At 35.1% G+C, this 25,458-nt stretch overlaps 1 protein-coding gene across 1 annotated transcript; it reads left to right on the top strand.

The window, feature by feature from the left end:
• On the top strand, positions 1–24,467 carry LOC129255523 (aspartate aminotransferase-like). Its single transcript, XM_064096004.1, has 12 exons — positions 1–29; positions 663–826; positions 1,268–1,395; positions 7,329–7,392; positions 8,822–8,861; positions 10,194–10,284; positions 10,863–10,928; positions 11,677–11,790; positions 12,440–12,522; positions 12,993–13,146; positions 19,863–20,036; positions 21,001–24,467. The coding sequence occupies exons 1-12, from the start codon at positions 1–3 to the stop codon at positions 21,043–21,045; spliced, it is 1,152 nt and encodes a 383-aa protein (XP_063952074.1). The 3' UTR covers positions 21,046–24,467.
• The last annotated feature ends 991 nt before the right edge of the window (positions 24,468–25,458 follow it).

A 25,458-nucleotide genomic window follows, 5' to 3' on the forward strand; every position in this document is an offset into this window, starting at 1 on the left:
ATGGACCCAGGAAACCTATTGAGTTTGAGGTCAGAAGGTCAAAGGTCAAGGTCACACTGACATGTTTTCATCTTACCCTTCTGCAGTCCTTGTAAACACGATAACTTCAGTTTAACTTAACCTAGGCTCATATTATTTGGTGTGTATGATACTAGCATGGATCTCAGGAAGCCTATTGATTTTGAAGTAAAAAAGGTCAAGGTCACACTGACATGCCTTCTGCATTCATTTTTAAATGCGATAACTTCAGTTTAACTTAACCTAGCCTCATATAATTTGGTGTGCATGTTACTCGCAAGGATCCCAGCCAGGAAGGATAATGATTTTGAGGTCAAAAGGTCAAAGGTCAAGATCACAGTGACATGTTTTCATCTTACCCTTCTGAAGTCCTTGTTAACGCGATAAATTTAGTTCAACGTAACCAAGGCCCATATAAATTGGTGTGTATGATACTGGCACAGATCCCAGGAATTATATTGATTTTAAGGTCAGAAGGTCAAAGGTGAAGTCGCCACCTTCCACTTTTCTTGCTCGACCACTAACTCCATTTGCATTACAGGCGGGCGTATTATGTGCTCGCCTTAGCGACACTCTTTTTCATATTTGCATTATATTGATTTTTGTATTCAAGACTGATCTACATGTTCATGTATTGAGGAAAGGTTTTATTTGTATGTCTTCCCCCTACCAGGCCTTAGTGAACTTCGAGCATCCATATGTAGCTTCCATGAGAAACGAGATGGATTAAGACTTCAAGACGATTTAGTTGTTGTTGGCCCTGGATCAAAGGAGCTCATCTATTTGCTCATAAATGTCTTCAATGGAGGTATTATTTGATTTGTTTGATCCTCTTTCTTCACTTTTACATTACTGCATATCAATACTTGGGTTTTAGATGTTATAACAAGTCTGAACACAGAATAATTAAAAAACGACAAGTGGAAACACAAATGATGTTGGTTAAGGAAGATTTTTTTCTCTCAATAAATTAGAACAGAACTTGATCTAAACCAACAATCTTTGTTTTGATAGTATACTATCCAGTGTGGAGAGGATATTGTTTAGAATATTGTTACTTCCAATTCTAAAATCAATATGGTATTTACAAAGGTTCTATACTTGAAAATATTATTTCATGAATGGATACCAGGAATATCAGAATTCCAGTTAGCCAAAATATTGATTTCATATTTGACTGTAAATTGGCGTATGATTCATATTATGGACTATGTCACCCTTTTCTTCTATTTCTTGTTGGGGCTGATAGATATTCTACTCTTATCACCTTCCTGGACAACATACAAGCCACAGACCCAGCTAGCAAATCAGAGAGTCTTTACTATCAAAACTACCCTTGAAGATAATTGGAAACTAACCCCTTTTCTTCTTGAGCAGGTAAAATCTTTTTAATAATGCAGGAAATACATGTTCATATTTTTTCCTTTGTAAATTCATACGCTAGGGACCTTTATTCTCTTTTGAAACATTTCTATCAAAGGTGGTGTCATTTTCAAGTCTGAACTCTAAAAAGCTGGTTTAAATCATATATAGGTTGCTATACAGTGCGTATCAAAAAAAGGTTTACACTTAGAAAAAGTCCTGTAAAATTATACATTTGTAATATCCTGAATAATTTTCCTCATTTTAACTTTGGTACAGATCCATTTAAGCAAATGACGATATAACTGTCAAAAAAACTTTCCGCTTGAGTGAGCACCACTTACTTTTGAAAAGTTGGTGAAAAATGATTTGCGCAGAACTTCGAAATAGTTATGCGAATAAAAGTAGACCTCAATCATGGCGAACATATGGAATTTAGCTAGTAAAATTGATTTGAAGATATCTTTTACCTTATTTTAAACTTGTTTCCTTGCCCAAACACTATGAAGAGTGCCATTGCGCCCCACCCCACTCCCCCACACACCGAGGCCATCGTGACGATATTTGCTTTACACTGAGCTGTGATTTTCATGAAATGGCCTAGGCTTGATTTTCATTTTGTTAATCATTGTCAAGCTTGGGAAAAGTGTGGAGAAACAAGTATTAAATGAAAAATGAAATGTAAACCCACTTTAAGTGATAAAAACTTAGTGAAAAAATGTTGGAGATGTCTGATATCAGCTTTTGTTTAGATTTAGTTATGTCCTCGGATCCAGCTGGCACAAAAAGGTAAAAGGTTGTGCTTACTAAGTGTTAAATTTTTAATTTTGGTGGCAAAATTTTTAGTTTTGGTTGTAAAATTTTTACAAAATGCTCGCATCTATCCGTTTTTACTTCAATTGACTCAAAGTGTAAGGGAAATGTATGAGAAATGTTTCGCAGGGTAAGTTAGATTCAATCCAAGAATATATGTGAAAAAATTACCCACATGTTGTATATTTGTTAATTCCCATGGCTTTTTCAAAGTGTAAACTTTTTTTTGATACGCACTGTATAATCCCCAGGGGGCCACTTACATTGACGAGTGGATACCACGTGCGATCAAAAAACACTTTAAAAGGATGTCTTTTACAAGATAGGGAACGTTACATACTTAAGGTAATAAGGGTGTCAAAAACACTAAAATAATGAAAACAAGGGTATCTATTTCGCCAGGAAAGCTACATGTTTAGGGTCAATTTGAGAGGGTATAGACAAGACTAAAATGTTTTATAAAGGATGTACTTTTTTGCCCCAACAGTCAACACTACGTGTTTAGAGTACAATTTGTGGGAGGTGGGGCCGTATTAAACCCAATGATGTAGGTAAAAGTAAAACCGACCGACATAACTATTAAAATATCGCTGTACTTGTTTAGGAGTTCAATTCAGGGAATACTTGCCAAGAGTATCGTTTTGTTTCCAATACTTGTTAAGGGTAGGGTTTCACACACCAATACTTGTTAAGGGGTGCATTATCAGAATATGGAAAATACTTGTTTAGGGTGCTTTTCGAGACTCCATGGTCACGCATGGTATCCACTCATCAATGGAAGTGCCCCCCCCCCCCCAGAATATAAACACACCAAATGTGGGTTTTAGAAATGTATTCATATATAAATGCATATTATGGTAGTGCATTGGGGAATGAGCCTGCTTGCCTGTGGGCTGAGGTCTATGTAAAATGTGTTTGATATCATAATGAGCCAGTTTCCAACAGGTTAACAAACTGGCGGTAGGTTCATATTTCAACCACTCATTTTTATATAGCAGAGTGAGACTATAGGCGCCGCTTTTCCGACTGCAGCGTCAACATCAAATCTTAACCGAAGGTTAAGTCTTTTAAATGACAGCATAGCTTCGAAAGTATATGGACCTAGTTCATGAAACTTAGACATATGGTTAATCAAGTATTACTGAACATTCTTCCCGAGTTTCAGGTCACATGACCAAGATCAAAGGTCATTTAGGGTCAATGAACTTAGACCATGTTGGGGGAGTCAATTTCAAAATCTTAACCTAAGGTTAATTTGAAATGTCATCATAACTAAAAAAGTATATGGACCTAGTTCGTGAAACTCAGCCATAAGTGTAATCAAATATTATTATAGAATGGATGGGAAAATCCCAGCAATCTGATTGGTTGAGAGCTATGCAAGAATTTTTACTGGGCTGCATGAACGATATCCCGATAATCAAACGATATCCACTGTAAACAAGCTATCATCCAAAAAGGTCATTGTGATGTCATCGCGCATGTACTGTTACGCTTGTTTACGTCAAAATTTTGAATTTTCGATCAAGTCAGAATGAATCAAATAAAGGATGCAAAATGATCTGTAAGTACAAATACGGTACCGTAATTGTCATAGGGATTAAAACTGCCTGCATACTCGTTAGTTGAGAAATCCAGACATACGATCTAACGTTATAGATCTACTGCCCTGGGCTGGCTGTGCACAGCCAAATCTGCACTGCAGGCCCAGGCAGCCGTAGGCACTGGCCCCCGGCGTGGCCCGGGCAATCACACAACTATTGGAGGTCTGAGGCTGCCTCATAGATGCAAAGCTGTATCTGGCATTTTGGGTATAATAATGCCTTTGTGCCAACATATTATTAAGTTAGGCATACATATTTATGTTGTCCAGGGTTATCAAAGGGTCTGCATTACATTTTGGAATTTTCATGCATCTGGTAATAAATCATGCGTCCGGTAAAAAAAAATCATGCGTCCGGTAAATATTTTCATGCGTCCGGTAAATTGAATTTACCGGACGCATGAAATTATCATGCATCCGGTAAATCATTACTTTGTGGTTTATTCAATAAATTTTTTCCATTCTATAAAACAGATGATGCATGGGTTTCTTTCGTGGGTCAGTGGAACTGTGTGCACGCGGTAACTTTGGCATTATGGTCTAAACCCACTCGGCTGCGCCTCGTGGGTTAAACCATGCCAAAGTTACCTTGTGCACACAGTTCCTACTGACCCACTCTAACCCATGCATCATTTGTATACTGAACATCCTGCCTGAGTTTCAGGTCACATGATTAAGGTCAAAGGTCATTTGAATTCAATGAACTTTGGCCAGGTTGGGGGTATTTGTTGAATTACCATCATAACGTTAAAAGTTTATAGATGTGATTCATAAAAATTGGACATAAGAATAATCAAGTATCACTGAACGTCCTGTGTGAGTTTCAGGTCACATGACCAAGGTCAAAGGTCATTTGAATTCAATGAACTTTGGCCAGGTTGGGGGTATTTGTTGAATTACCATCATAACTCTGAAAATTGAATTGGTCTAGTTCATAAAACTTGGACGTAAGAGTAATCAAGTATCACTGAACGTCCTGTGTGAGTTTCAGGTCACATGACCAAGGTCACAGGTCACTTAGGGTCAATGAACTTTGGCCATTTTGGGGTATTTGTTGATTTACCATCATAACTATGATAAATGTATTGGTCTGGCTTATAAAACTTGGACATGAGAGTAATTAAGTATCACTGAACATCCTGTGCGAGTTTCAGGTCACATGACCAAAGTCAAAGGTCATGTAAGGTCAGTGAACTTTGGCCTTGATGGAGGTAATTATTAAATTGCTGTCATAACTTTCAAAGTTTATGGATAGAGTTTATGAATTGTGGACATAGGGGTAATAAAGTAGTATCACTGACAAGTCTTAGGTCACATGATCAAGGTGAAATATCATTTAGGGTCAATGAACGTCGTACTGTATCATATGAATTATGAATGGTGTTTTTTGTGAATAGTTATTTTATAGTAGTTTTCAAAGTCAGCACTGCTGCTATATTGAATCACGTAGTGCAGGTGAGACTGCCAGAGGCGCTCCACTTGTTGCTTTATTAAATGATTCTCACAGATCTGCATTGTTGACATTGAAATTCAGAATTAGCTTCATATTAGTCTAAATGTTAACTTTATATCACGTCCTCATAGCAGGCATGATCACTCTTCAACAAATAAAATCATTTCAAGAGGAAGAAATTTCTATGCCTTTATATCAACACACTACAAAAACATTGTTATTGTAAAGAAAAAATATTTTTAAGAGTTAGGAGTTACTTTAGGCAGAAACATAATCTTATCCCTTTTGATAAGTGTTTTTTTTAAAGGTTTTGCCCCCCCCCCCGCAACAAAAATATAGTCCGTTGCCCCTGATCCCACCTGCTATATAAGTTCCATGAGATTTGAAAGCTTATGCACTCTGTATGTTTTAAAGTGGGGTAGATATGTTTTGTTATTTTTTCATTATTTTAGATAGTTCCATTTTTTAAAGAAGAACCCTTTTTTCCCTGTGCCCCCCTCCTCCCATTTTCAACTTCGCTCTGTTGTTTCTGCTCTATAGAAGTTCATGTGGCTTTTTAAAATGTTCTTGTTGAAGGATGCATTAATCCATCAACTCAATATTACTAAATATACATGTATGGCTAACCTTCAGTCTGAAAAATTGAGATAAAAGATTTAGATGTGCTCCAGGCAGTTGAACATACAAAGCTGTTGTGTACAATACAGATCACAAATATGACCTGGAAAAAAGATGACTTACTTTTTGTGTTTGCTATACTCATTGTGCTAGTACTTATTTAGTTTATTCACTCATTGCTTGACTATTGTCATCTATTTTTATACGCCCGTCTCGACGGGACGTACATGTATTATGGTGTCACGCTCGGTGTCCGTCCGTTAATTTTTCCCTGTAAACTTCAGTTTAACTTAACCTAGGCTCATATAATTTGGTATGTATGATACTAGCATAGATCCCAGGAAGCCTATTAATTTTGAGGTCAAAAGGTCAAAGGTCAAGGTCACAGTGACGTATTTTCCTTGTACCCTTCTGCAGTCCTTTTAAACGCAATAACTTCAGTTGAACTTAACCTAGGCTCGTATAATTTGGTGTGTATGATAATAGCATAGATCCCAGGAAGCCTATTGATTTTGAAATTGAGGTCCAAAGGTCAAGGTCACAGTGATGTATTTTGAATATTTCATCGTACCCTTCTGTAGTCCTTGTAAACGCGATAACTTCAGTTGAACTTAACCTAGGCTCATATAATTTGGTGTGTATGATACTAGCATGGATCCCAGGAAGCCTATTGATTTTGAGGTCAAAAGGTCAAAGGTTGAGGTCACATAGACGTATTTTCATTGTACACTTCTGCAGTCCTTGTAAACGTGATAACTTCAGTTGAACTTAACCTAGGCTCATATAATTTGGTGTGTATGATACTAGCATGGATCCAGGAAGCCTATTGATTTTGAGGTCCAAAGGTCAAGGTCACAGTGACGTATTTTCATCGTAACCTTCTGCAGTCCTTGTAAACGCGATAACTTCAGTTTAACTTAACCTTTAGGCTCATATAACTTGGTTTGTATGATACTAGCGTAGATCTCGGGAATTCTTTTGATATTGAGGTCAGACAATCAAGGTGAAGTCGCCACCTTCCACTTTTCTTGCTTGAACGATATCTCCATTTTCTGCTTTACAGGCGGGCGTACCGTGTGCTTGCCTTAGCAACACTCTTGTTATCTTTTATTTCATTATTCTCTTGTTTATGAATTTTAGCATTCTAAGATATGTTTTTAGAAATGTAGTTCTTAATATTTGTAATCCAATGTTGCACACACAAACACTAGTCTTTAGTATTTTGTTTTAGTTCTTCATGGAGAAAGATTCATTCATGGCTGGTAGGGATGGGATGGACTTGGTCTAAGCCATATGCAGAGATCTATAGGTTAGAATTAAAAGGCACAATTTAATACAAAACGAGGCAATAACATTTTCTGTTGAATTAATACATTTCTATCTCTGATGACCTTAAAAGGTAATTTTGGCAATGCAGCTCTGACAAGAAGCAATTGAAATGTATTTTGATTAATTTCCCAGACCCTGCAACAACATGAGCTGAAGAGGAACCGACTTTTGATTCTCTGCAATCCAGACAATCCAAGTGAGTATGTTCAAGAATCAAGACCCATCTGAATATTATAGTCAATACCCACAGGTTTATTACAATTTCAATCAGGATATTTGCCTACAGTACAAACACTTTTGACAACTAAATTATGGTAGCATAAGATAAATATTATACAGTCCGATGTTGGACTGGCATTACTATTTTTCCAGAGGGGCAAAGCCCCAAGGGAAAAATTGTAATTTTGACAGTACAATCGAGGATGAATAATTGCCTCTGTACTTTCAAAATAAAGGCCTGGTATATTTGTTTTCATATCCTACTTTAATAAGTTAGAGCAATAGATCTTGATAATCTAGTTCTTGTACTCGTAGTTCATCCTTTTTAATCTGAGCCAATAAACCCACTGCACTGACTGACCTACTTTTCCTGAAGCCACGTGCTCAGCGCGTGGAATGCGGAGTAGTGCCTGGTCTTTGACGTCAATGATAGACTAGTGCACTATTCCATCATTGACGTCATGAAATAGTAAATTTTCTTCAGTGGGCGTTTCATTTTTAACTTTTTTCGCAAAATAGTGAGAATATGTTTGGTCACATGATGCTATTTAAACCAATTAGCACACAGGATTTAATTTATGTAGGATATAAATAGCATTATATCCCTTACTTTAACCCTAAAAGGACTGGGGGGGGGGGCCTGATGGCCTCCCCCCTCTATGCTTTGCGCAATATTTCCAAAACGCAAATAGGTAGCGCCACAAAATTGTGTGACTTTTTTCTTTGAAGTCTCGCGCAACTTTTGAGGCCAAATCCGCGACCTAAGGGTGTAGCATCGGAACGCTTTACGAGACAATATCATGCCGTAAATGGCTCATTTTTATACTTTATGTACTAAGTATATGGGAGATTAAATTCATAAAAGGGTGATTATTTTTCATTCTAATTGGTCTGCCTTATCAATTTAGGGTTTAATTTAGTTGTTAAACGGTCTGTAATAATTTCCATTGAAAAAAACAATGAAAAACAGAAGATGAAAAAAAAAATTCTAAAACCAAAGAATTTTTTTTTAAATACTGGCAATACGTCTCAAATAGCCCAGTCCTTTTAGGGTTAAGATAGTTGCATTGAGAGTGTACACAAGAAGAAATCAGAAAGTTTTACTTCGAAAAATGTTTGCCATGAAATAGTTCATTGTCCTTGCTGATGTCACACATTTTTTTGATAGGGAAAAAGTGAATTATACGTTGTTTTTTTTTACCCCGGCCCCCTCGATTCGCGACTGAGCTGTGCAACACGACGCGATAGTATAGCTGGGCTAGCTAGTATTGAACATGATGAATAGATAGATTGTACACTACAATTTTTTGTTTGATATCAAATTTCAAAGGCATTGTTGCATACACCGTCCTAGGTTCCAAAATAATGGTGATGGCCTTTCTCTTTTGTTGTACTTATTGATATAGCTGGCACTGCATATAGCGAGGAGGACTTCATAGCCCTGAGGTAAGTCTAATGTGCAATTATCATAGTACAGTCCTCAAGCAAATGCATGCAGCTTACAAAGATTTTGGCTGCCCATTTGATGAGATACTGTTTATTCACCAATCATGAGTTATACCTTTGAAAAAGCTATTTCTTGTATTTTGCTGAATACTGAGCAATTGCTCCATTTCTCCCAGAAGCATAAGGCACCTTTGTCATTTTGTTGGACTCTGTTATAAAAATGTGACTAGAGTTCATGTTTTTTAGAATCTTAAACTTGGAAAGAAATGTAGGAGCTTTGTCTGTGTGCAAAGGATTTTTTGTAAAGTTACACATGACTATACAAATGACTGGAACATGTTCAGCTCTTTGACACTCCCTTTCATTTCATTACACATTTGATAAAGTTGAAGTATGCATGGTCTTTGCTATTAATGTTGTTGTTATAAGCATTTCAATGCAAAGTATTTTGTTTGTCAAAATTCAAAGTGTTTGAAGAAACTAGAACCAGATACAAATTGTGGTATCTCATTCAGCACAATCAGGAGCCGATCCAGCTGGGTAAGATATAACAGTTTCGATGGGATGACTATTATTTACAAACAATACTGCACATGAAATGGTATTGTATTCGTACCTGGCTCGATCTGCCACTGAACATGATCATGTGAGGGTATTTTCTTGGATGTGCATGAATAATTTTCTAAGAATATGCAGGGACGTGTTATAGAACGAAAGCAAACTCAAGCACAATACATTAAAAAATCTATAGGAATAAAAAAGCATCCCAATTATTTACAAAGTATTCCACTGGGGTGTGAAATTCCCTTTGGCGTGCCGATGTAAACCCTTCGGAGCTGACTCGCTTCTGCAGAAGTGAAATATCAGTATTTGCCCCTAGAAGCATTGTTTTGACGAATTTCTTTTTCAAATATCAAATAAGTGAACTTATTTTGTATAATAATTTATTCTTGTTCGTGTGTAAATCTGACTTGAATTATGGTTATTTCTGTTTGTTGATACCTCTTATGCCCACAAAACGTATTAATGCATTATTAAGAACTGGACGAGCCATGTTAGAATCTTGACTTTATTTTGTTGCTCTGAGAAACTGTCGCCGAATGAAAATGTCTGTATTGTTGAAACACTTGAAAAGCATTGTTGAAACACCTGTTTAAAATACATTATCCTGTCGTCTGCTCGTCACATTGGGTTAAAGCGGGTACATTCCTCCCTTGAATATGATTGTGATTGCATGTTGAAGAGCTGTATATATGTTTGAAACCAGAGCCATTTGTTTTTCTGTTTTCGTCCCTTATCAGTAATAAGAAAGTTTCTGTGTTATGTTTTCAGCTCTGCCTTGAGGAAACATAACATCATTGTGCTTAGTGATGAGATCTATGCTGCAACAAACTTTGAATGCTGCCACAAGACGCTAGCCAAGGTGTTATGTCTAATCATTCTATAAAGATTAGTCTTTGATTATTGGAATAGTTTATAGTCTCCTCTTGCTTTCAGAATGTGCAAAGTCACTTCCTGACCAAATATATTTTGGAAATTTCCCCAGTGATATGGGCATGTTGCTACAGTATGTATTTAGGAGTTTGTCTGTTATATGATAGTTTAAAGTGATTGTTGTAATTCAGGGAAACTTATTGTGATGAAATATAAAGAAAAAAACAAAAAAAAATAACCAAATCAAGACCCCCAAAGTTGCTATGCCACTTTTGTGTCATATTTATATAAATAGCCTAATTTCTGTTCGGTGTATTTTTCTAATTTGTATTAACTTTATGACATGTTGTTGATGGCTGCTATCACTTTAATCATGCTAGAACTTATTTTAATATGACTCATGCAAATATTCCTGGAGAATGCATCTTGATGATGTACATAGCTCTTAGTATAGTTTTAATGGCATCCAGTTACTATATTGTCACTTTTTCTCTTGTTGGAAACTGCAGAAAGCTGAGTGGATTATGATATTCAAGACCACGTCATCTATTTTCTGTCTTTTTACAGTATTATCCCGAAGGTACTGTTCTGTCTAGTGGAATTTCTAAATGGGCTAGTGCTGGTGGATGGCGGGTGAGTGATATACCTTATCCCTCTTGTACATTTTTTCTCTCTCTGCTACTTCCTCCTCTTCTCCCCACCCCCATCATCTCTACACCCTATCATTTTTGTCCCTTTGATTTTCTCTACACCCCTCGCATGATATTGATTTCCCTGATAGTTAATAGCCAATTTACTTGGACATAAGAGGTAAGGCCTTTAAATATTATAAAACAACTTGCCCATTACCTATACTGTGAATCAAAAGTCTGTGAAATTTGTAGGATAATATTGAAATTTAGTAAGATGTATAGGGAAAGATGTTTAAAATGAACATAGAAGTTTAGTATTGGATCATTTTACAAACATATCTGAAATGGTTTGAGAGAAGGGAAATCCAATACATTTAAACCTACAAGATTCATTGGAGGATTCATAAGTTACATAATACATGCGCCTGGGTCAACCAATACTTAACCTTGTTGGCCTGGCTATAGCATGTTATTGTTCCCAAGCGCAGGGAAGAATAAGGATTAATCAGTAGCCATACATGTGTAACCCACATTCCCCTGCTCGCATGTATTATAAAACTCACAAATTAATGGGGTGTAGATTGTTATACTTGATGTTATATTTTGAGTTTAGAGGGTATTGATGACATTACATGTTGTCTCCTTGTTAAATTGAAAGCAAAAGAGTTTGAGTCTGAAGATGCATGTTACATAGAAATGTACCTGTAATCAATTGACGTAGATGATCTTTTCTTAACCTTGCCTTCCAGCTAGGTTACAGTATATATCCCCCAGAGTTGAAGGTTTTACACAAGGCTGTATGCAGTGCTGCAAGTCACACTTATTCATGTGCCTCAGGACCTGTACAACATGCAGCTATTTGGGTGAGTCCATGCATTTTCTCATTGAGAGGACAACTGAAATCTCATCTATATTTTGGGGAAAGCTAGATTTGATGGTCAAAGTAGATTTGAAAGTTGAAAGGTTAAAGGTTTCAGGGATAATTGTTTGAAAATTCTAGAAATTTGTGTGACAATGGTAGAGGCATACATTTTAAAGTTTTGCTGTCTAGAACCCTAATTTTGTAAGATTATTAAAGGATCAGTGTGCTTTTTTTATACCTCAGAATCTAAGTTCCCTCCCCTCACTCTCTCAATGTTAAATAAAGTATGAGAAAAAGTAGTAATAGTAGTTTATTTTCATAATGATAATATTAATAGCAACATGCTTATTCTCCAAATAGACATGCTAATATACATGGGGCTCACCTGACTGGGACACAATACCATCTTGAAGTCTATGAAAGCCCTATATGCAGGTGTTACTCTTATCTTTTATTGTCATCATTTACTCATTTACTGTTTATCTTTTTACAAGATGAATTTGCATTGTTCTACATAGAGAATGTTTGTCTTGTGATTGGTTGAATTGAATAGTGATATTTCTTTCTGGTTGCAATGAATAAATAAATAAATAAACTTTCACTTCTCTAATAATCATCTTGATGTTTTTCCTACTGAATTTATTTCATAGCTCTTTCGTTTTGATGAAGAGTGTGAGAGATATGTGTATCACACATCAAAGATCCTTCAGGCTGTAGCTGCATTCTGTCACAGGTGAGAAAACTATTATACTGGCTTACTTTTACATTTAGATTATTCTTAAATCCTTCCTTGAATCCAGAGAAAATATGTTGATTTCTTATAAAGCTTGGCAACAGCTAACTAAAAGGAAAAATATAGTTAGGTTTGGAAATAACGCTATTACTTTTATTGGTCTGCTGTATTTCTCATATTTGCTTTTCCATTATTTTCTGAAATTATTGATAATAATAGTGATCATAATTATGATGATGATGATTTACAGCACTTTACAGCCATATACAAGCATTTAAAGTCCTCCAAAGAAATTTTGTACTTAAATGAGACTTCCAAGATCTCCTCACCAAATGCTTATCTTGTTGGTGTATAAAAGGAAATGAGAGGGGAGTAATACAGAAAATATCCCATAATGCACCAAATGTTAAGGAAAAAAAAATCAGTTGTGATATTGAAGTTTTCACCTATCTGCCTTTTTGGGATTACAGAGAGCTGACATCTGTTGGAGTGAAAGCAATCATGCCAAGAGGAGGATTCTACATCTTTCCTGATTTTGAGGTGATACGTGAGGCCCTAGCAAAGAGAGGCATCACAACTGGTGAAGCCATGTGCAAGGCACTGTTAGAAGAAGCAGATGTAGCTGTGAGTGCAGTAATAATTACAATATTCAAGATACATTTTTAATAGATGCTATATGAATATTGAATTATTAGCTCATCAGGCCCCAGGCTAAGGGCCATATGAGCTTATGCTGTGACGTGGCATCTGTCGTCCGTCCACAATTTCAAAATGCTTTTTTGTCATTTCAATTCTGTTTGCTTTAAAGCCCCCTCACACCTGACTGAATGTTGGCGGACGAAGGATGACGAAAGGGAAAAATGAACAAAATGCATGCGAATTCAACGAATTCAAACAAAATTTCCGTCAAATCATGCGATCAGTAACTATTGTTAAATTTTATCAACGAGCGGTAAGCGAAGGATAAATATGACATTCAAACGATATCGATTTTTCGGTTCACCTCTTTGAGGAAATTGCGGCCGAAGGCGAGCAAAGGGTTGATATGACCCAATAAGAAAAAGGAACAGTGAGCAATGGTTTGATATGGCGCGCGATTAGAAACGAAGATGAGGGAATAGATCAGGCAATCTTGTTCGTTGTGTCATCGTGTTGCTTCGTTATGGGTTCTTTCGAGATCGGTCCATTTTGGCAAAAGCGCGAAGAGGGACTATGCGCGACAAAAACACACAAACAATTACCGCAGACTAAATAAGAGATGCAAATTCAAACAGATGACCAACGATTTCTCAATTCGTCGGGAGATTTTAAACATGTTCAAAATTTCCGCGCAAATTTGAATAATCGCAGCTGTTAGTTCAGAAGGTGTACGAACCCAAACACGAAGGGTAAGTATGATTTACTATCAGTTACCATTGAAAAGGATTTTTTTTTAAATGTCTTTGCAAGCTATCGCAAGGCAAATTTTAGGCAATTCGGTTAGGTGTGAGGGGGCCTTTATATGATAGCACTAGGTGGGGGATTCAAAACTTCTTCTCAGAATTTTTAAACTCATTAAATATGCTAATTTATGCACATTTCTCAAAATTCACTAAAAATGCTTCTTTATTTGTTGACCGATTTTGATTTTTTTAGCTTTCATCTGGTAGAGCTTTATGAGGTTCACCAAAGTTCTACACAGGAATTTGAAATTTTGAGTAGAAAATTATGTATGCTAATTAATGCAAAATTCATAAATCACAGAAAATGCATCCTTATTTATTTGTTGATCGATTTCAAAATGCTTCTTCTTCGTCATTCCAAGTCCGATTTCAATTCTGTTTGCTTTATATGATAGCACTAGGTGGGGTATTCAAAACTTCTACACAGAATTTTGAAACTCATTAAATATATGCTTATTGATGCGCATTTTTCAAAATTCACAAAAAATGCTTCTTTGTTTGTTGACCGATTTTGATTTTTTTTTTGCTTCCATCTGGTAGAGCTTTATGAGGTTCACCAAATTTTACACAGAATTTTGATGTTTTGCCTTGAAAAATTTTTACGCGTATTTTTCAAAATTCACATAAAATGCTTCTTCTTTATTTGTTGACTAATTTCAATTTTTTTTCTTCCATTTGGTAGAGCTTCATGAGGTTCTCCAAAGTTCTACACAGGAATTTGAAATTTTGAGAAGAAAATTAGGTATGCTAATTAATGCAAAATTCATGAATCACAGAAAATGCATCTTTATTTATTTGTTGATTGAATTTCAAAATGCTTCTTCTTCGTCATTTCAAGTCCGATTTCAATTCTGTTTGCTTTATATGATAGCGCTAGGTGGGGGATTCAAAACTTCTACACATAATTTTGAAACTCATTAGATATATGCTTATTGATGCGCATTTTTCAAAATTCACAAAAAATGCTTCTTTGTTTGTTGACCGATTTTGATTTTTTTTTTTTGGCTTCCTCCTGGTAGAGCTTCATGAGGTTCACCAAAGCTGTTCACAGAATTTTGAATTTGACTAGAAAAATTGTATGCTAATATATGCAAAATTAATTATGCGTATTTTAAAAAAAAAACATAAAATGCATCTTTTTTACTTGTCACCAATTTATTTTATTTTTTCTTCCATCTGGTACAACTTCATGAGGTTCACCAAATTTCTCCACAGAATTTTGCAATTTTGACTAGAAAATTATTTATGCTAATTTATTCACATCACAAAATAATCACAAAAAAATGCTTCTTTATTTATTGACCAATTTTGATATTTTTTCATCCATCTGGTAGAGCTACATTTGGGTCACCAAACGTCCACATATAATTTTGAAAGTTTGACTTAAAAAATTATTCATGCTAATTTATTCATAAATCACAAAAATGCTTTTCTCCTTCATTTGTTGATCAATTTCTATTTTGTGTGCTTTACATGATAGCTCTAGGTGAGGATACAAAATTCTACACAGAATTTTGAAACTCATTAAATATGCTAATTAATGCATATTTTTCAAAACTTACAAATAATGCTTATTTCTTTGTTGACTGAATTTGATTTTTTTTTGTTCGATCTGAGAGCTCCATGAGGCTCACCAAGGTTCTACACAGAATTTAGAAATTTTGACTAGAAAGTTATTTATGCTTATCTATATGAAATATGTTCATTAATCACAAAAAATGCTTCTTCTCTGTCATTTCTTCATCAATTTCAATTCTGTTTCCTCAATTTATGTCACAAATAAAATTAACTACAGTGTCAACTGGGCTGAAATAAAAAATTGTATTGAATTTCGTTGCAAGACGCCGGATGAGCTCCACATCATTAATATGCTAGTTATTATTTTATTTTATTGTTGATTTGTCAGGAAAGATGCCATTGATACGTGTCCTTGGTTTAAATTCCCAAACTGCTGCATTATTCAAGACCATCAAGATTATAATTTTCTTCATCTTTTTGTTTTGAAAGGAGTACCCGTCATTATGATTGCTTGGGTTCATATCACACCCTTTTCACAGTATTTATCCTGTACTACGATCAGCATAAAACATTCAGTCATTATGATCGCCCGTGTTCAAATTCTACTGTTAATCACCAATCATAATGATTAGGGCCGAGTCATACTCATCTTTTTTCCTTTTTTTCTTTTTTTTTTAACTAGTGACCTCTGGTGATTTTCCGGCAGAGACCAGTTGTATAAAGAAAAAAATGCACAGGAAATTAATCATGTCACTGAAGAATGTGAACATCCATTACTTTAAGACCTATATTTCCTTAACCAACTAGAGCTATCGAAATAAGAATACCGAACAGGATTTCTCAATGTTCTTGCTCGAATTTATCAAAACCCATAACATTACAATTCTGTTGCATGGGTGGCCATTTTCTATTTTCTGTTGTTACTCTTAAGTTACTCCACTGCATTATGTACTAGCAAAAGATCAAAAGTTGATGCTATGCACTTATTCCTGATTAGAAATTGTCACGCGTAGTCACCATGCACCGGAAGAGTTACTTGTGGCAAGCTGTTGTAGTCCTGTGTACCCACTGATTCAAAATATTTTTGAGTTGCATTTTATTGTCTCACCATAAGGTGGCTTAAAAATCTTTTCACAAATACATGTAGTGAGTTTTTAAGCCAACATTTTGAATAACCTGAAAATCCATATGATCATGTGAAGTTCTTTTAATTAATCACTTATTGACAAATTTTGATCAAAAATATGATATCATTTATTGGTAATGAGGATTAATGTGTAAAGGACAAATCCCCCCAACAAAAAGTTTATTTGGATACAAAGATAAAAATCTAACAAGCGTATTACACTGAAAATTTCATCAAAATCGGATGTAAAATAAGAAAGTTATGACATTTTGAAGTTTTACTTACTTTCACAAAACAGTTATCCTGGTTGGTATGCAAATGAGACTGATGACGTGTTCCACTCACTATTTTTTTTTGTATTTTATTATATGAAATATTCTTATTTTTTCCTCATTGTCAAGTGAAACAATGAGTAATTCCTCCCTGAACATATGGAAATACCATTGTTTAATACTATATGGTTTAGTCAAGTTGGTCCTTATTGTCAAATTTGTAAAAAAATGAAATATTGTATAATTCAAACAATAAAAAACAAGAAAAAGTTAGTGAGGAACATCATCGACTGTCTCATTTGCATGTCAAGGAGTTGTGCATGTTACTGTTTTGTGAAAAATAAGCGAAGCTTTAAAATGTCATAACTTTCTTATTTTACATCTAATTTTGATGAAATTTTCTGCATTATGCTAGTTTGATTTTTTGTCTCGCCTGCATAGCAGAGCGAGACTATAGGCGCCGCTTTTCCGACGGCGACGGCGGCGGCGGCGTCAACATCAAATCTTAACCTAAGGTTAAGTTTATGAAATGACATCATAACTTAAAAAGTATATGGACCTAGTTCATGAAACTTGGCCATAAGGATAATCAAGTATTACTGAACATCCTACCTGAGTTTCAGGTCACATGACCAAGGTCAAAGGTCATTTAGGGTCAATGAACTTAGACCATGTTGGGAGAATTATTTTCAAAATCTTAACCGAAGGTTAAGTTTTTGAAATGACATCATAACTTAGAAAGTATATGGACCTAGTTCATGAAACTTATGCATAAGGTTAATCAAGTATTAGTGAACATCCTGCTCGAGTTTCAGGTCACGTGACCAAGGTCAAAGGTCATTTAGGGTCAATGAACTTTGGTCAAGTTGGGGGTATTTGTTGAATTACTATCATAACTTTGAAAATTTATGGATCTAGTTCATGAAACTTGGACATAAGGTTAATCAAGTATGAGTGAACATCCTGCCTGAGTTTCAGGTCACATGACCAAGGTCGAAGGTCATTTAGGGTCAATGAACTTTTATCCAAGTTGGGGGTATTTGTTGAATTACCATCATAACTTTGAAAATTTATGGATCTAGTTCAAGAAACTTGGACATTAGGTTAATCAAGTACCGTACCACTGAATATCCTGTGCGAGTTTCAGGTCACATGACCATGGTCAATGGTCATTTAAGGTCAATGAACTTTGGCCGTGTTGGGGGTATTTGTTAAATTACCATCCTAACTCTGAAAGTTTATGGATCTAGTTCATAAAACTTGGACATAAGAGTAATCAAGTATCACTGAACATCCCCTGTGAGTTTCAGGTCACAAAACCAAGGTCAAAGGTCAGTTAAGGTCAATAAACTTAGGCCATGTTGGGGTAATTGTTGAATTGCCATCATAACTTTGAAAGTTTATGGATAGAGTGAATGAAATGTGGACATGGGTGTAGTTGACAAGTCTTAAGTCACCGTTAAAATGTCATTTATGGTCAATGAACGTGGTATTATGTCATTATATGAATGGTGTTTTTGTGAATGATTATTTTATTGTAGTTTTCAAAGTTAGCACTGCTGCTACATGTATATTAAATCGCGTAATGCAGGCGAGACTGCCAGAGGCGTTCCACTTGTTTATTATTGCAATCAACATTTTTTGGGGGGTGGACTTGGCCTTTAAGGGAACTAACGCACCGAATGGGAATCGAACATGGGTTAACTGAATCAAAACCTCTGCTCTACTGACTGATCTGTCACTGAGCTATCACACCTCATTTCAATCTTGACCAAGTGAGGGAGCCGTTGCTTAAATAATTAAATGAAGTAAAGCATATTACTTCTACTCTACCCTGTTGACAGGGATTGCTATAAAATGATGAAGTATTCTCTAATCATATTTTGTCTTGCCCACCAGAGGTGAAGGCGAGACTTAGGGATCAAAATGTCGTCCGTCTGTCACAAACCTTATGACACATAACTCCACAACCGTAAGTCACTTTTCAACCAAACTTGGATGGTAGATGGACTTAGGGAACCTGCATATTATGCTGCAGTCGGAGGTCACATGGTAAGGTCATAGGTCATTTTCAGGTCAACATTAAAGTTTACATGCAAGACTCTTATGACACCTAACTCTGCAACCGTCAGTCACTTTTCAACCAAACTTGGAAGGTAGATGGACTTGGGGGACCTGCATGTTATGCTGCAGTTGGAGGTCACATGGTAAGGTCAAAGGTCATTTTCAGGTCATCGTTAAAGTTTACATACAAGACTCTCTTATGACACCTAACTCTGCAACCGCGAGTCACTTTTCACCAAAACTTGGATTGTCGATGTAATTATGAGACCTGCATGTCATGCTGCAGTCGGAGGTCACATGATAGGGTCAAAGGTCATTTTCAGGTCAACGTTTAAAGTTTCCTTGCAACTCTCGTATGACACATAACTCTGCAACCGTAAATCACTTTTCAACCAAACTTGGATGGTAGATGTACTTAGGGGACCTGCATGCTATTGTGTTGGGAGGTCACATGGTATGGTCAAAGTTCATTTTGACTTTAAATTTTACATGCAAGACTCTTATTCCATCCCAGTCATTTCACAATGAAGTTTCGATACAATTCTGTTGCGTGCCCTCGCAATTCACGATATTTCGGGTTATTTTCATAAGTGGGCGAGACACAAAATCGCTTTTGCATTGTGTTATAGATTTATTGGTAAAATTTTTGTAGTCGCAACATTTAAAGAATATAGTTGACAAACCAATTTGTGTTGCATTGTATGATGAGACTACAATGATCAAGCTTTTATGTTCTAGTTAAGGAACAGGTTCTGTTTTAGCAGTTCAGGACCCAAGCAAGCCTTTGCAGGTGTGGCATAATGGTGTTAAGATTGCAGTTAGTGCAACATTCAACTTTTAGATGTATATATCCCATTCAACTTTAATTAATGACCTCTCTACAAGCAAATTTCATAAACTGTAATCTTTCTTTTGTAGGTTATGTCTGGTGGTCCAGCCTTCCTTCGTCCTGATGATGAGTTCACTGTCCGCCTCTGCTACATCAACTTTGATGGTGCCTTTGCTCTTACGGCTAGTCAACAACATTCTGATGAACCAATCACAGATGACTTCTTAAATCTGTATTGCAAACCTGTTGTTGAAGGCATCCTGGTAAGTTTGGGTCTCAATTTGCTGTAAACAACAAACAACAATCATTTTTTAAAAGCTAGCTAAATCTTTTTATAAAGATTTAAAGTTATTGCACAAACTTTTTTATTGACAATAGGCATTATGAAATGGCAATCGTATGTTAAAAGTTTTTGTGCTTGGTTTCACATGAATATTAGATCAAATTTCAATATTTTAGGATGAGGCAACTTTCTATAGGGCATAATTCATTAATTACCTTACAAATAGTGTATATTAAAAAGTTTCAAGGCCCATAAGAGGGGCATTGAAGCAATTTAACTGGGCATTCGCAACATTGGGTTATTATGGCCTTGGATACTTATATTGCATTTTCAAAGGGTATGATGCAAATTCAACACTAATGCAGGTGAGACTACTATGGACACTCCACTTGTTTAGAGAGCATTGTTCCCTTTTTTATGATTCGATTGTTCTGATGTTGAATGCAAGGTGGTTCTTGTCAATGAGAAAAGCTATCATTTCATCCATAAAAATAAAAAAACACTAATTCCTCAGCTTTGCTTTGGGAATCCAAATCACCAAGGAAATTATAATTTTGTCCCTTCACTTTCACCAATGGTAATTATTTATTTACTATTACAGTGAGTGATTGTGATGGGGATGTTCATCAAGGGAGTATTTTATTAGCATCTTGTCGGTGATTTTTACTAAAAAAAGATGCGAGTATTTGAATACCCCGGTAGCTTAAAAAATTTTCTCTGAAAGTCACTGATAAGAACTGTTATGAAACAGTCAAATGGAATATCTGTTCTAAGTCATTTTCAATTTGATGTTGAATGTAAATAAAACCAACTTCTGGTTTCAGTGTACTGGATGAGACCAACCAATCCTTCCTCTGGTAATAATGTAAACACTATCTTTCCCCGGCTTTGTGATTAATTCAGAGTAAGCTTATTTCATTAATTATTGTTTCATTTTTAATCAGGCCATCAAGAACTGGGTTCAGAAGCAACTTGAGAGTGGCAAGTAGTGTAGACTCAATGTCATATGATTTTTACACAAGTTTATCATAGCAGGTCAATCAGGATTACAAACACATGCTCTAATAACCTGTAAATATTATGTGTGATTGGAGTGCTTGATTACTCTTATATTTTATCTTCTGTCATATGTTTGTTATAGTTACCTACATAGAAACCTTATAAAGTCTGACTGCTGGCATATTATGCATATATTTAATTCTAGAGTTTCTCTCTTTCAGAAGGCTGGTGTATCTTGATTAAAATTTAGAATTAAAAAAATGTAGAAATATTTTTTGGATCATATTTCATCTTAAAAGCCATCAAAATATGTATATCTATCATATATTATAAAAGGTAAAGAAACGTATACAAGGAGGTGGGAATTTTCCCATATATGCCACAACTTTTCTTGTTTATTTTATATTTTCTTCATCACTTTAGTCAAAGAAGTTACAGTAATTTTGATCTTACATATTATCAAAAGGACTCAAAAGATTTTAACAAGAAAATAAATTTGAACATTTGTAGTTTCAATAGATACAATCTATTAGAAAAAAAATGTGAATTTTGCATTATTGGCTCATCAATTTGGAAACACAGCCTTAATCACTTTTCTATAAAACGAGGCAAACTTAAAAATGCTGTGATTTTTGTCTCACCTGCGAAGCAGAGTGAGACTATAGGCGCTGCTTTTCCGACGGTGGCGGCGTCAACACCAAATCTTAACCGAAAGTTAAGTTTTTGAAATGACAGCATAACTTAGAAAGTATATGGACCTAGTTCATGAAACTTGGCCATAAGGTTAATCATGTATCACTGAACATCCTGTGCGAGTTTCAGGTCACATAACGAAGGTCAAAGGTCAATGAACTTTGGCCATGTTGTGGGTATCTGTTGAATTATTATCATAACTTTGAAAGTTTATTGGTCTAGTTCATACAACTTTGACAGAGGCGCTCCACTTGTTATATCTTTTTTAGTGCTGGGTGATATTTCAATATTATCAAAATTATGCAATATCTAAAAAATATATTAAATATTGGATAAGGGTTTGATGATTATGAAAAGTTAATCACTATTTAATGACCAAAATGCTGTTCTGTATTATTTTAAACCAATTTGGAACTTCATATTGGTCCCCAAATGCCTGCATTTCCTGGAAAGCACTGATGAAAGTCTTACTTTCATTTCCTCCCTTCCCTGCATTCATGGAATTGCAGATCATAATGAAATATATGATGAATCTTCAGACTCGGCTATATATCGTGTTATGGGCGATATTTTGCTGGCAATAATTGACTAACATCAAAATCAAAATATCAACCAGCACTAATCTTATTTTCTATCTTTTTACTCATAACTCATTGTATCGAATATTTTACTCATTCTTTTTAAGTTTTACTTAACTTATGTAATGACTAGTACCTCTCAATGGTAAACCTTATAAAATGAGTTTTTTGTGTATCTCAAAGAGCAAACTTTAAACTCATTTTATAAGGTTCCTCTACCTCTTGGTAAGAATAGATCTGTGGATGCTTATACCAGGAACAAGTAGACCTACTTATCTCATTCCACCTAAATCTATATGCAGTGGCACTTGTAACCTTCTATACTGAACTATTCTCTGAAGAAAATCCAATGCCAGTAAAATAAATCAAATTCATTTCATGTTTTATATGGTTTATTTTTGTTTAATCATGTATTAAAATTATTGTAGAATTATTACCTCTATGAGGTCACATGGTAAGGTCAAAGGTTATTTTGAGGTTAATGTTATGACACATAACTCTGCAACTGTAAGTCACTTTTATACCAAACTTGGGTTGCATGTGTACTTAGGAGACCTGCATGTTATTGTGTTCGGAGGTCACCATGGTAAGGTCAAAGTTCATTTGGAGGTCAACATTGAAATTAATTGCATGACTCACTTATGACAAATGTTATTCCATCCAAGTTATTTCACAACAAAGTTTTGATACAATTCTTTTGCGTGCCCTCGCAAATCACAATTTTTCTGGTAGTTCCCATAAGTGGGCGAGACACAAAATCACTTAGGCCTTGTTGCTTTTTTTTTTTTTTTTTTGAGGGGGGGGGGTTAAGGCAATGACTAAAGCCTAACCAGTGTGTATGAATTAATTGGCTTCAAAGAGCTTCCCATCTTCCTTGATACTGCTGCATCTGCAGACTAGTTTAAGAAGCTCATGAAGGTCAAGGGAAAGTGAATTTACGTTTACCAGTAAATCAAATCAGGAAATCTGTTTTGGTTCTTTACTTTTCATGTGGATATTCATTGAAGTTATCTTTGCGAAACTGAATTCATGTTTCTTACTCTGTACATTTTCTATGACAAAACAGAATTTCCATTTTCAATTCAGATTAAAAACAGAATTACAAGTTTTCACAAACATTCTTTTGAAACAGAAAAGTCACTGTCCCTACAATTGTTAATGAACTTTGACTGCCATTTATTTTTTGCTCAACTTGTCTATTTTGAAATGATATTACTATTGAGTGGCCAACATGTACCTTTTTATATATAGAAGCAAATGACAACCCTTCATCTCAAGGAAAATGTGATATAGGCCTACTTAATACTCAGATAATCGGATTGTTATGCTGTATCCTACCAAACTCTGCATCCCACTTCAACCCAGCCTCCCTTAATTTTACCCATTTACATCTAAATTCTGTACTAATTCCAATATGCTTTGTACAGGGACCACCTCTTTTCAGTATCTAATGTATTAAAGTGTTTATTGAAGTAGGCTTTAGCAATAACATATTTGGAACATCATCAGTACTATTTCAAGTTGTGAATGATAATGACTAATGAGTTTATTATGATGTTTATTTTTGATCAAATATATTTTTATGTGAAATTAGATTATTTCAATCTTTAGTTTGATGTTTAAAATTACATAATGATTATGTGGACCAAATGGCAACTAAGTATTCATGTGTGTTATTGAGGAACGTTAAAAATTGTGATATTTTTAATAGTGCTTAGATGTTTATTAGCATTAATTACATATATATAATATATATTCATATTATATCTTTAATTTTTTCCATATCTTTTTTTTTCTTCAAAGTGCTGCAGGATGGCCAAGGGCACGAATATTACAGATTTTACAGATGAAATGAGAATTTTCACTAGACATCAGACCCAATGCACAAAATCAAATGTAGGTCTTGAATGTGCACTTTTGAATGGGTGAAATGCAAGTTATGTTTGATTTTTGTGAGTTGAATTTAAACTCAACTCTATGTGAAATGAGCTCTTGGAGCAACTCTGTGTATTGTCTTAATTCATGAAAAAAAATCATTGCTATACAATTTACTTTAAAAAGCAATTATTCATTTAACAGTATATTACTATAAATGTCATTGACAGGATGAAATAAAAATACATATTCATATAGAAATGTAGAAAAGAAAAAAAGTGTCTTTGTAATATTTTATTTGTGAAATGTTGCTAAATATGTTTCTAAATTCTCATACAGGTGCAGGGGGCAATTGTTTGCCTTATGCATATGTTGAAATCATCCTGATTGCTCCCAAATTGTTCCTGGGCATACAGTGGAATAGAGCAGGCAGTTGACCACTCCTCCCTTAACAAAAAGAGAAATCCATTTTCCTTTCCTTGGAAAGGATATGAAATTGTGCCAATATTAATATAAACCCTAACTATTGCATGTCTTCATATGTCATTATGGAAATTGTGCTTTAAATTGTTTTGTTTCTCTCTCTATCTCTGTTTTAAACAATCTTGAGTACAATGTACATTTGAAGTGAATATAGATGTCACTCTTCACTTAAGAACTACATGCAATTTGACATTTATTTGGATAATGATTTATGATGTCATTCATGTATTGTGACTTTAACAGTCTGTTGACTTAAATTGCATAATGTGGAAATCTGCGGAAACAAAGGGCATATGTCATGGAGATTTTTCTTTCAGGATTAGTCATCCTTTAAGAAGGGATCATCTGCTATGTTTACCAACTTTGTCTCCTATAGTTTGCTCTACTGACTTGAAAAAAAATACACCGCTCCTTTGTGGACACAAGCTTTCTGAGAAAAGTAATACTGAACAACCGAGATATAATGTGATTGTAATTTACCGTATACTTTTGAAGCTGGTCTAGGGCAATATGACTATCAAAGACCAGGAGCATATGAGATCACATCTAGCTATTAAAAGTCCCTGGATTTACATTGATTGATTGTATTTACTTACACCTTCGATACTATCTTATCCTTGTGTGGCACTTTTATTCCCCATAGATTTCTGAAGTGATGAAAGGGGGAATAAAAGAGGAAAGGAAAAAGATTATGGAAAAGAGTTGCCCTTGACTGCTAACTCTCGTATTCCCCTACTTCATTTTCATAAAGAAACGCTTTTAATTTGCATTTGG

This window comes from Lytechinus pictus, chromosome 3, assembly GCF_037042905.1.
Source record: "Lytechinus pictus isolate F3 Inbred chromosome 3, Lp3.0, whole genome shotgun sequence".
NCBI lineage: Eukaryota > Metazoa > Echinodermata > Echinoidea > Temnopleuroida > Toxopneustidae > Lytechinus > Lytechinus pictus.

Excerpts from the sequence above, each read along its gene's own strand:
- LOC129255523 (XM_064096004.1), top strand. The coding sequence starts at position 1 with ATGGACCCAGGAAACCTATTGAGTTTGAG. Across the intron at positions 7,393-8,821 it reads CTGCAATCCAGACAATCCAA|CTGGCACTGCATATAGCGAG; the intron begins GTGAGTATGTTC and ends TTATTGATATAG. Across the intron at positions 10,285-10,862 it reads GCCACAAGACGCTAGCCAAG|TATTATCCCGAAGGTACTGT; the intron begins GTGTTATGTCTA and ends GTCTTTTTACAG.